The 13,007-nt window shown below is 38.0% G+C and overlaps 2 protein-coding genes and 1 non-coding gene across 3 annotated transcripts; 1 reads left to right on the top strand and 2 right to left on the bottom strand.

The window, feature by feature from the left end:
- Positions 1-55: 55 nt before the first annotated feature.
- On the bottom strand, positions 56-8,438 carry LOC145204875 (uridylate-specific endoribonuclease A-like). The gene is made up of 11 exons (XM_080077487.1): positions 8,208-8,438; positions 8,035-8,135; positions 7,851-7,923; positions 6,949-7,072; positions 6,299-6,438; positions 5,618-5,765; positions 4,339-4,538; positions 3,250-3,349; positions 2,657-2,783; positions 1,536-1,666; positions 56-256 (listed from the first exon to the last, which is right to left on the bottom strand). The coding sequence occupies exons 3-11, from the start codon at positions 7,906-7,908 to the stop codon at positions 133-135; spliced, it is 1,152 nt and encodes a 383-aa protein (XP_079933613.1). The 5' UTR covers positions 7,909-7,923; positions 8,035-8,135; positions 8,208-8,438; the 3' UTR covers positions 56-132.
- On the bottom strand, positions 1,293-1,366 carry Trnap-cgg (transfer RNA proline (anticodon CGG)). Its single transcript has one exon. It is a non-coding gene; the product is annotated as a tRNA-Pro (tRNA).
- Positions 8,439-9,611: 1,173 nt separating the features above from the next.
- Positions 9,612-11,877, top strand: LOC145205416 (uncharacterized). The gene is made up of 2 exons (XM_080078140.1): positions 9,612-9,789; positions 10,338-11,877. The coding sequence occupies exons 1-2, from the start codon at positions 9,689-9,691 to the stop codon at positions 10,891-10,893; spliced, it is 657 nt and encodes a 218-aa protein (XP_079934266.1). The 5' UTR covers positions 9,612-9,688; the 3' UTR covers positions 10,894-11,877.
- The last annotated feature ends 1,130 nt before the right edge of the window (positions 11,878-13,007 follow it).

Below are 13,007 nucleotides of genomic sequence, written 5' to 3'. Positions count from 1 at the left end.
CAGAAAAAGCGGGAATTAACTCGAGTAGCTGACGCTAGAGGGTGCTATGGTGCAAAACAGAAAAGCAAAATGGTGGAAACACAAAAAACACTCGTGCATGTGGCCGATTTTATTTCAGCGTCAAAATTGACTTCACACTTTGAAGTAAGCTGAAGCGACGTACTTCAAACCGGACCCTGGTGTGGTGTTGGACCAAGTCCAAGTTTGGATTTGCCTTGATACCGGATTGACGCCGTCCATAAGTGTAACGGTGCACCTGCAGACGAAATATAAATGCAAAGTGTTATTGGAAGCCCAAAAAAAAAAACGTTTGACAGAACAAAAAATATATGAAGGGTGATTTAAGGACAGCAGGTTTGTAGCCACATATACTACACAACCAGTGGTGGGATTCAGCCGGTTCGCACCGGTTCTACTGAACCGTCTCACAACATTTTATGAGATTAGCGAACCGGGTAGCATTACTGGCTACTGTCAATGGACTTTTTGTAACAGAACCGGCTGAAAGTATGACTTTTGTGAGAGAACCGACTGACAAACAAATTGAATCCCACCATTGAACACAACACCAACACAGAGTTAAAGGCGACAAAAAATCAGCAATTACACAAAAGTAATTGAATTTGCAGCAGCAGTTTAATTTTAGGTAACTTATTTCATAATTTGCCAAGCTTAGCTACATTCAACTACATATGGTCAATATCTTGTCACTATGCTGCCCATTAAAGGCCCACGTTATATCGATTTAGCCGGTCTCCCAAGCATTCCCATATGGCAGGGGTCACCAAACTACGGCCCGCGGGCCGGATCCAGCCCTCGAGGTCATTTCATCCGGCCCGCGACCACATTTTTTGTTTTGCCAAATCGTGTTGATAACTTTGTAACATTCAAAAATTAATCTACTCCTTACGAAAGTTTTCCTGTCGCGATATGTAGAATTGATATTACCTAGTTTCAAAGGATTACAACGCTCAAGATTAATCCAAAGCCGGTTTGTTACGTCACAAATTGGACTACAAGTGTTAATTGTGTGCAAACAATTGCCTTATTTTGTTAGTTGTGACGTAATATACAAGCATTGCTCGTATGATGAGACTAGCTGTACAGTTTAACAGTCGCATTACCAGATTTTGAATTAGATTGTGGAAAGGCCATCTCTTGGCGCCCCTATAAAAATCGCTGGGGCATGTAAACTATGCGGCCCGCGCGAATCAATTTTAAACTTATCCGGCCCGCAGTGTAAAAAGTTTGGTGACCCCTGCCATATGGCAAGGCACAGACTAGAACAAGCTAGCCTGCGGTGGGTTTCGAACCCACGACAGGAGTTATTCCGAGACTCGCGCTCTACCAACTGAGCTACACAGACTCAGTGGTTAACCCGCCGAAAGCCTTTAAACTCATCGATGGTCATAAAAAATGTCAGTAAAACCGCAAACATGTTATATTGCACATTTACCATATTTATATATGTGACTTGAAAACATGGTTACACTTTACACTTCATACACTACATAAAGCAGACTTCATAGACTTACAGGCCGTCAGGACGAGCCATATGACACAACGTGAAAAGAGCGAGCTCTACTTCAGGGCTGGCACCAACTGCAGATCCTCCAAGCCCCTTCATGTATCCGTCCCAGTTGAAATGGCTGCCAGACAATCTTGGCTAAAAATTGACAACACGATACGGTTTTGCGTTTTATTTGTATGTAAATTTACGGAAAATGGCGATACAAAACTGTCTTAATAACTTGGAACATATTGTATTGTTAACATGCTTTTAAGTATTGCTGTTTAAATATACTTTGAGAATATAAGGCACGGCTTTTCAATCTCTTTATTTCACGTTGTCCTTTAATATACACTTTAAAATTTAAATGAATGAGGTGCTTTCAAAATTATTTTAATTTATCTTTTTTTTTCATTGACAGGCCATTAAATTTGGAAATAAAGTTGTGGTAATATGAATGTGACACCACATAAGACACTAACCAGTAACAAAATGTGCCAACTGGTCACCGTTTCGGTTTTTGAAATTTTAAATTTTTGACTGATAGTTTTTTCTCCTTTGAGCCTACCAATGTATTTTTGTTTATGCGTTCTAAATAAGCATTTTTTTATTGTGTTAGTATTATCAGTATTATTCTGTATTTAGGAAAGGATTTGTGACTATCTAGTAATAATAGGGATTTGAGTCTTCTGTATTTAAATCAAGTACCTGCTAAGGTTTGAACTAAGCCCAGCAAACAACTGTGAAAGTACATTTACAAAAGAACTCTCGTCAAGCAAAATTTGCCGATAGATAACGCAAAGAGTGCTTGTAAATTTTTGAAAGAAAAATTTTGTAAAGGACTTTTGGGGTTGAGAAAAAGTGTTAAAATAATTCTGACAATAAAAGTAAATAAAAAACTTAGTTTCTTAAATTAAATTTCGTTCGTAACCCTACGATTTAAATAAATGTGCTCGTTACGCCACCTATCTGTAATTTGCAAACTGTGTCTGATCTAAGTTCTTTGATTAGCAGCGCTACCTATTTATAGAATTGTCTAACCGGCCACCTTAATTTTATAATTATCCGATTACTATTAATTTATCATTCCAAAATTATAAAAAAAATTTAACCCTTTAAAATATTTCCCAATATGTTAAAACTTACTTCTTCATATTCGACATATCCGTAGTAGTTTAAGTTCTGGCTTTGTTCCTGGAGATAAAACTGGACCCAGTTGTGAAAACCAGAAACGTAATCAGTCTTAATCTCTCCAACAAAGACGTGCTCGAATCTGAAAAACACAACGTAAGTTACAAAATATTACCAATACCTTTTTAATAAATACTGGTAAATTCATTCTGGAAATTATTTGCTGTTCCATTGCCATTGTTGGAACGATTTCCACCTTTCGTTATTTGTATATCACAAGCAGTGACGGATTAAGGGTCTGCTGGCCTGTAGGCACATTTTATAAGTGGCCCGAAAATCAGGGTTGCCAACTAAAAAATTAGAATTATCAGTGTTGCCAAATCATTGCGTGATTTTAAAGTGGCCTGGATTTTTGACTGGCCTGTAGGCACGTGCCTACTTTGCCTAATGGTTAATCCGGCACTGATCCCAAGTTGGGAAATGTTTATTTCCAGGTTAAAATCAGTCGACAGTGTTATAAAGAACAAATTAGTTTCTTTTTTCACGCAAAATTATGTTGGTCATTTGATTTGATTTAAGGTTGTACTTCGAAAATTAGATATACTTACCCGCTTGTATCCATGGCACCGTTCTTGCGGCTGTACATTTCAAACCACATCTTTTGGAGGTAGCTCTTGAAAGTGGTAATGTCACTACAACCGGCCATGTCTGAAAAGATTAATACGGAGATTTCGTAAATGGTTTGGTTTGCAACCTTGTCATCATTTTATGTTTTTTACCACACACTAATCCAAGGTCACCAAACTATGGCCCACGACGGCTTTTTATCCGGCCCGCGAAGGTATTTCGCTTTAATTTATGTTTTAATAGAGATGGACCATTTCTAATTGTACTTTGTTTTTCACCCGTTTAGTAGCACGATCTGACATCAAACAACATGCTATAGAAAGACTACATGCGAACTTGCGTGCCCATAAACAGTTAGCGGGAACAGAGTTGGAAGTCGGGCCGGGCATTTCGGGCCGGGTTCGGGTTTAGGTTTTTCAAAAAAATGACTTGATTCGGGTCTGACTTTACACTTTGTGTCAGCATTTTTTTAATAAACTGAACTAGCTAAATAGCTAGTTGCTGGACCGGACCAATAATCTCAAACAGCCCTAAAACGCCTTGTTCGAGACCATTTGTCTATTGTGTTTGTTGTCTTGGTATTTTCTGGTACTTCAAGTATAGTCCTGTTCATCAAACTTTCGGGCCTAAACGGGCTTCTCAAAAACGATTCGGATTCGGGCCGGGTTTCGGGCTTGTACTTTCGGGTTCGGGCTCCAATTTCAGGCCCGTTTACAACTCAGAGCGGGACCCTGTAGCTGAACCGTTGTAAAAGTTGGCAACTACTTTAAAAGTGTATTGCTATCTGCGGACATTGTGAAAGCAATTTGGACCAAAGTAGGCGAATCACTATAATTCTTTTGAAAAGTGTGTCTTTATATTTGGTGGTAAAAGCATATAACATTTACCTCAGGAGTAATCACCCCGGTTAAGTTAAACACTAGGGTTAGTTTCACCCAAGCTGAATTTATCCCAGTGTAAATTTTACTTAGCTGAAAGAAAAAGTTACAGACATAAATGCAAAGAATTGCAAAGTTGTTTTCGTAAACGAAGCGAGTTACATGAACAAATTCAGCCAAGTATCGACTTACTTTTGCTTGAAAGGAATGCATAAAGCTCCTGGCCAATAGACGTAGCAAGCACGTTGTCCAAAAAGTCGCTCTGCTCTTGCAATTCCTGTGATGTGATGTCTTCATCAATACCCTGGAACTTTTGGTAGTTGTCCAAAAGTGAAATCAAGGAGCTGAAGGTTGGTCGTTGCAAAACAGCCGGATCCACGTACGTGAAAAAGCTAAAAAGAGAAAATATCAGAACTGAAAATGTTTGGAAGTTTTATGTTTTCAACGTTTTGTGTAAGATACACCGTGCTTAATGAATGCGTAATAGCGATGGGATCCGAAATCACGACAGAAGTCTTCTAGGGACTTGACAAATAGTGACCAGCCCGCCGATAGCCGAACCACAAGCACTGTTTCCATATCTAGCTAAATTTCGATAGGTGGCGCAAAAAGCGGAATTAGTTTTTTAGCAGCCACAAAGAGGGGTAGGGTTAGCAACTAGGATTTTAAATTTTTTACATTAAGCACTTAAAAGTTAGTTTATTGATTTGTTTATAATAATGCTTACCCCAACCCTAATAGCCCTTTTGGAGATATGCCGCTTCAAAGAGGTACTTGTGCTCTTTACGCCACCTATCGAAATTTAGCTAAATGTAGGCCTGTCGTGAGGTACGGGTATAGCTCCCAACACAAGAACTCACATTAGAAACAGTTTATACCGATAGATGGCGTAAAAAGCGCAGTTATTTAAATTAACAGTGAACTGAGGTAAGGGTTAAGGACTAAATATAACATAAAGAACTTGGTTTTTAAATCACAGTACGCTAGGGCCATTAAAGGCGCCATACCGAATCAGCCGGTCACCAAGCATTCACCCCCATATGGCAAGGCGTAGGTTAGAAAAATCTAGCCTGCGGTGGGATTCGAACCAACGAGAGGGGTCTTTTTGGGACTCGCGCTCTACCAACTGAGCTACACAGGCTCAGTGGAGAGTCCGCCGAAAGTTCAATCACAAGCGCCGTTGCCTGCCTCGTATGCTGCACATGTCAGCTTAGGTCTTTAGGTTGATTTTATTATCATTCTTTTTTTTCACGGGGTTCGAACCCAGGACATTCCCGGGGACGAATCCCGATCAGGGTTTTTTCCATTCTGTATGTGGGTCAGGCGCGCCGAACCAGTTGGCTGCATTTAAAATATTTGCGTGCGCCTCCTACCGGAAATTAAAATATTGAATACGCCAGGCGGTATGGTGTTGGTAGACTTTCTGTTTATCTTATCTTACGTAAGGCCTCGTGTAAGAGTTTGAACTTACGGATCAGGTGAGACGTCTACAGTGGAAGAATCAGTGGTTGAGGTTTGTTTATTGAATACTACTTCATCTGATGAGCCACGGTTTGTATCCAATTCCCAAAGCGTTTGCGAAAGTGTTAAAATCTCTTGATTGCTGATTGAAATAGGACCTGAAAATAGGCTTGAGTTTATTTTGAGCAGGAATACTGTAATTACATTACAGGATTTTTACTGATTTAAAAAATAAATCTGATAACCTTATGCCGCATTGTGATACTGATTAATCTGTTTTATAAATATTTTTTCATTTTTATTTCATGAATTTAAATTCTCAATTAAGTAGGGTGGGTTTGGGAAAAAGCTTGGTTAATTTTATTCTTATTTTACTATAAACCTTTAAAACCCTTGTAAATCATCCAAATGCCATAACCGTCAGTGTTTTTACAAACTGTTTCTTTTAAATATTTACCAGTGCTCTTTGCGCCACCTATCAGCATTTACCAAACTTTGTATGACGTCAGTTCTCGCGATAGTAATTTTCAAAAAAAATTATATTAAAATTATTTCATTTTTTTATGTTAATAATTTGTTTTTATTTCATTTTACTTTATTCCAATTTCAATTGTCAAGTTATCATTTTACATTTCAAATAGCGACACCTAGCGAATATATGTTTACACAGTTTAGCTTCGAGAACACTTACTGCATGAACCTCCACCTCCAGGCGAGTTGCAGAGAGTGCTGTAGTCGGGGCAGCAATCTCCATATTCAACACAGAAGCTGTTACATTGACACGGTTTCGAGCTGTCCAGATTGGTATCGCAGCGGCCAGCGCACGTGTTGCTGTGAATTCAATATTTAAATCTGTTAATATTGGTAAATCGTTATTTGCCCCATAAATTTATAATTTCGTTTTTGCACCCACGGTTTTTGGTAGGTTTAAAGAAATAAAATTAGTCCGTTTTTGATCAATTTTTACTAAACTTTTGTCCGCAAAATAAATTTGTAAGAATATTTAAAGCGGATTCGAATTTTTGAAATGTTTTAAATTTTTATTACTTGTCACTGGGTGATGTTGCATTAAGCTTCAAGTTCGACCCAGTAGTATAACGAGGATGCCTATATTATTTGGCCTAGTGTATACTTTTACTATATAATGTAGATTACGGTTACTATATCTGCGTAGGCAAAATTCCGGTTTCAATCAAAGTATATATAAACCAGCCTATGAAATATTTCCGGACACAGATTTTACGTCCTAATTCCGGACAAGCCTATGGAATATTACGGACGTCTGGTAACCCTAGCGTATAACTTTTCTTATTGAAACTTTAAAAATATTAACAATCTTACCCGGAGTCGCAGACGGAGATGTAATCGTCACAGCAGTCGTTGTAGTCGAAGCAGTACGAGTTACACTGACAGTTGTAGTTATGGTTCACATAATCGTCACATCTTCCAGCGCAAGACGATAAATCTACACACATTGAAGCAAGATAATAAGTGAAGCTTAACTTTTAGGATCATGTTCGAGCTTCAGTTTTCATAAAACGGGATTGATTCTGGGCTAAATTCACACTCGACATTATTCTTGTGACACGATTTCACTAACTTTTTGGTTTTAAAATATTTTTTAAAATTTGTTATTAAAAATTTAGACCCAAAAAGGTTCCAATGACCGAGCAATACTTGCTATTGTTTGATAGATTTTTAGATTTTCCTCAGTTTAAATAAAGTAACTGACAAAACGACATAGATTTTGTCATGTAAAAAAGAAGCAAAAAAATACTTTGCGCATATACCTGTAGGCGTGCATATATTAGATCAGTGGTCGGCAACCGCCGGGCCGCGGCCCAGTGCCGGTCCGCGAGGAGTTCGTTACCGGCCCGTATACTTTTTCTGGTTAAATGCTTTGAAATATTTTGCCCGTGCATTTAACTAAAGTATTTACGTTTTATAGCAGAATATTTGTATTTTTTTAAAAGGCGGTCCGTGATGAAATTTCAGGTTCAAAACCGGTCCGCAGTGCAAAAAAGGTTGCCGAGCCCTGTATTAGATAATGTTACTTTGTAAAAACAAAAACTAGACCCACGCCTTAGCCAGCTGACAGTTAAAAAATCGGTTTAAAAAAATAGGCTTTAAGACATTATTACTTATGTTAAAACCGGGTAATGTATGACAAAAATAGAAATAAAAAAGTACGTAAAATAAATAAGCTGTTAAGTACGTAAAATGTTTATGTTTTTACGCCATACCTTGTCCGTTGGTTACTGCGACCAGAAGCGCCACGCAGGCAATCAGTTTCAACATCATTATAATCAGGAAAACCTGCAAAAATACATTTGTAAATGCACACACAAAATGAAAACGGTTTGAGTTGATCTTCTGGTCCGCAAGCCATTACAACTAATACCCAGTAGAAACCCCAATCTCATTTACCTCTAGAAACTTCCAGACAAAATGCTAAGGTAGCAAGAAACTATTGAGCCATAAGTAACCTCACAGAAGACAGGCTGTCAAGTTCCCACCAAGACTAACGTCTGAAACAATATTTGTCAAGTAATAACTGGAAAACAGTTGACGCAATAGCAAATACAGGAGTCTATATTTACATCAGTGGGGTGCTTGTTACTTTTCTTGTTGGAAATAGGGAGGGGCGTGGGTCAACACACTTGAAGCCAAACACGTCATCAGTTGACGTAACGATCGTGCTCAAGGAATGGAAGGAGCACGTTAACACCTGCCATGCTGCGTGTACGTGTTACTTGGACCCGAGTAGATATTCTTCAAGCTTACACTCTTCAAGCATTTTTAAATGAAGTATTGCTTTAAAAAGCTTGATCCCGTTACTACAAAACAATAATGTTAATACATGAGGTTTTCACTGGAAACAACAGTTATCATTTTATAAGTAAATTTTTCGGCACATATTATCTGTGAAAAGGAAATTTACACTAGTTTGCGGCACACGTCGAAGTATGTAAGTGTTCGAAATCATGATTATTAAATATACTGGGTGCTATAGCTTATAGCTTCCCCCAGGGGGTATTTTCAAGTATGAAGGGCAGTTAGAGAATAATTAGGTAGGAGTGATGTTAAAAACGTTGAAATGGTAAAACCAAACAAGTACAACCAACATTTTTTGTTGTTTTGAGGGCTTTAGAGGCTAAACGACGAACGAAGGTAATTTGAAGAAATACTGTATTTCTTTATCATTGGTATTACCGTTAAAAGTTAACACTGGTGCCTTAATCATTACCATAATATTTCCTGATCAATAAATTTGTCATAAAATTTACCCTAATAGAAGATTGGTTTCAATTAACTAGCTGTTTAGACTTTAGGGTTGTGATACCGATAAAACGTTTGTGCTGGTCTATGTACTAGGCACAGCTTAACATTTTCAGACATGGTGGCAGACGGTCGGATAAATGTGTAGATCATTAATAAGGCAACTGAAAACGTACCGATATGCTTTCGAAGCAGAAAAAAACCTCAAACCTCAGAATCGACGGCTATCTCCCAAGCCATTAGCCGGCGGGCGCTCTGATCCTCTTATCATTTCTTTTCTAAAATAAAACAATGTTTGACACACAACATTACGCGAAATTTTCAGTGTGCTTTAGTGAGGTATGCAGCTATAATTGTGTAAATAAACACGGTACACTTATTTCTTTTGCAAAAGTTATCGCACGTCCAACTTTAGCCCTTATCGGCGCTTGTCTCAAAGCTAAAGTCGCGTCGTACCAATATTTTTCTAAAACATCAATGTTCCAAGAAATCTACTTGTTAGCAAGAAATATAGATAAGGGTGCTCTTATGTTCTTGGATCTGAGGATTCTTATTCTAGAGTTAATTTGTTTGTTAGGTTGGTAATTACTGCCGTCTCGGAAGACGGAACCATCAGTGGAATCGCACTATACAAGGGTGCAAGCTCCCTGTGGTGCCGTTGGCGGCGTTCACCAATCAGCTGTAATCAGGTTTTCCGGCCCTGGCTTATATATGTCAGCAAAGTTTAAGGCAATTCAGTTCAAGGCAAAACACACGTTGTAACACTGCTCAAAGATACAACTACACAAGCTGCAAGAACGATATGGAACAAACGTGTTCATACAAAGATGCCCGCACTTATTTGAAAATAATGAAGAGGTGTTATTCGAGCAAAAATGTCGTTCGCTTTATGCAACGTTGCAGGTACGTTTCACTTTTAAGATGTATTATTTTGTGAGCAAAAAGATACAAGCCAGTATTTGTGTGTAAAACATCAAAACGTTTCGACAGTTTCTTTTGTCATTTAGTAAAACGAACAGAAGGGATGTAACTCAAGAGTTGTAAACGGGCCTGAAATTTGAGCCCGAACCCGAATCGTTTTTAGGAAGCCAGTTTAGGCCCGAAAGTTTGAGTGACAGCTGTTAGCCTAGGCTTAGACATTAAAGCCTCAGGAAAGACCTAGACAACAAACACAACAGACAAATGGCCTTCAGCAAGGAGTTTTAGGGCTGTTTGACATTAGGTCAGGTATAGCAACTGGCTACATAGCTAGATAAATTTATTGAAAAAATACTAACACAGATTGTAAAGCCAGGCCCGACTTACAACTCTGATGTAACTTTCAGAACGTTGTGATGTTTTACACTTAAATACTGGCTTGTATATTTTTGGTCAGAATATTTAGAACCGTGCATTGTGTACGTAATGTTTGTTTTCGTTTGAAATGATAACACATTTATTTTGCCTTTCAGACGCAACCGTAAGTTGTTAAAGCAAATGCAGGACAAAATTCACAACACAGAAGATCAAGGGTCGCCTGCTAAATCACCGTCTTTTGGGCAAATTAAAGTTGACAAATTTGTATGGGAGAAATGCCGCGCAACTCAAAAAGGAAGAACATTTACGGACAGTTGCTGGAAAGACTGGATTATTCAACAACTAAAAAATCACAACAACGTTTGTACATTTGCGTTTCGAAGCCATCGCGTTCAGACAGCTCAGTCGAGACGCAAGGATACAGATACTTTCTCATGCTCTGGTTATTGTGTGCTTACCAATTGTCCAGTTAGGTTTTCAGTTAGCATATCTCCGGACAAAAAAGGAAAAGTCATTTTTGATGGCAACATTCGACATAAAGACGAACAAATTGCTGCAAGTCATGTTACTGAGGACTTTCTGAACACTCTCAACAAGTTGACACAAGACGAATGTCTAAGTGGATGTAATGATAAATGTCCCAACTTAGCAGTTTTAAAGAAGATTCGAAAAGAGGCCAACAAAATTGCAACACTCCACGACGTTGTATGATAACAATCTTTTACTTTGAAAGAAGTTAATGGTTGTTGTTTTCTTCGAGATGGCCGTTGATATGGACGGTAGAGCTACTAACACAGGAACTCACTGCACACAGCACACACGGTTGGTAGAGCCATAACTCACTTGACACCCAAAGTCGATTAGGGGGCGTAAAGAGCTGAATTTTCTATTTAGCGGCTATAAATGGGTTGGGAAATAAGTTTTTAATTTTTTTACATTAGTAACTCATTTTTTGGGTTAGTTTTATTGAATTTTAAGTGCTAATACCTTACCCCGACCCTAATAGCCCTAACCGTAAGCATTTTTGGAGATATAACCAAATCGACTTTGGGTGTCAAGTGAGTTATGGTGTTAGTAGCTCTACCCACACGGTTTGTTAAATACCGATAGAGATCGTAAAGAGCGCAGCTATTTAAAAAAAACAGTGAAACTGGGATAGAGTTAGGAACTACATTTAACATTATCAACTAGGTCTTTAGGTTAATGTTATTGTTATTATTATGATCAAACCGTAACAGCCCTAACCGTCAGCATTTTTTTTTACCGTCAGCATTTTTTACACAAACTGCATTTAAAATATTTGAGTGCGCCACCTACCGGAATTTAGCAAACCTGCGTGCCGTGAGTTCATGTGTTGGTAGTTTTACCGACAAGGACAAAGTTTAGGTTTTGACATTGTTTGTCAACTGAATAAGCATGACGTGTATTTTTGCGTAACTGCATGTAGTGGTATTTGGTATGAACAAATATTCGTGAAGATTCATACGGGGCAACGTGTTTAGCATACATTATCGGTAATCATTTTTTTTTTTCATGTCACTGCTAATAAATAATTTACACTTACAAATAAAGTTTTTAGTGTTGTGTTTTAATTGTTTGCAACCTTGCGTCAAATTCAGAGTGGTTCACATTTTGTGCGTTAATTTTGTGCTTTTTTCTACAATATTACACAAAACAAAGAAATAGGACTGTCCATAGTATTATCTACCTGGTACGTTAAGTGATGCATTTAAGAAAACTATCAGATATCAGAAACCGAAAAACAATCGCCTCTAATTAGTGTCATTATATGATAGTTGGCGTTTAGTAATTTTGTTTTTGTGACTTGAAACCAAAAAATTATACGTAAAACGTATTTGGTAGAGCGCGAGTCCCGGAAAGACTCCTGTCGTGGGTTCGAATCCCACCGCAGGCTAGATTTTTCTAGTCTATGCCTTGCCATATGGGAATGCTTGGGAGACCAGCTGATTCGGTATAACGCCTTGAACAGGCCTGGCGTACTATGATAAAACGTATTTAAACGACCTATCAAATTTTATTGTTGTTTTTTGAGTTGATTTGACCAAGAGATGCGTAAGGTATTTTCCGCATTTGTCCTCACTTAATGGAAATAAGAGGCCACGAAATATTAAAAAACAATAAAGGTTTCTCCTGCTTTAAACCTTAATCACATGTTTAAGTTGCTCCATGGCCATAGTAGATCAAGATTTTACAGTTCACAAAATCGCTTAATACGTTTAACAACAAAACCAGAAAATCTCACCTTTAAGTTTAGCTCTGAACACTTCTGCTGATCGTCGGAAAATCCATCGGTTCCGTATTGATACCACAGAGCAAAACACAATCACACAACAAAATACCTGCAGAATCCTAACACTGAGACGAAATGAGCTACTTTTCTGTAAACGATTTAGCACTCCAAAAAAAACCAAATTAGATGTTAAACAAGCAGAACAAAACACAATCACACTAGCTGTTCAACATAATATATACTGAATCTCAAAACTAAACAACATGTACTGTTTTGCTGTAAATGATCAGTCACTTCAAAAAGACCAAGCTAGATATTAAAAAGCAGTACAAAACACAATCGTACACATCAACATAATACCTGATCACGTTGAATCTCAACACTAAACTCATGTTGTTCTGCCTGTAAACGTTCTGGTACTGCAGACGTACCAGCAAAATGACTGCCAGTGCAGCAACCTTTCAAACGCACGTGTTTCGGCTAATTGAACTGTTTTGTGCCTGCAGACGAACTGCAAATTCATGCAATGGGTGTCAATCACAATTATTAGGAATGGAAGGATTGTAAATCAAAA

This window comes from Phallusia mammillata, chromosome 8 (assembly GCF_965637545.1).
Source record: "Phallusia mammillata chromosome 8, kaPhaMamm4.hap1.1, whole genome shotgun sequence".
Lineage (NCBI taxonomy): Eukaryota > Metazoa > Chordata > Ascidiacea > Phlebobranchia > Ascidiidae > Phallusia > Phallusia mammillata.
This window is presented reverse-complemented; position numbering and strand designations above follow the sequence as displayed.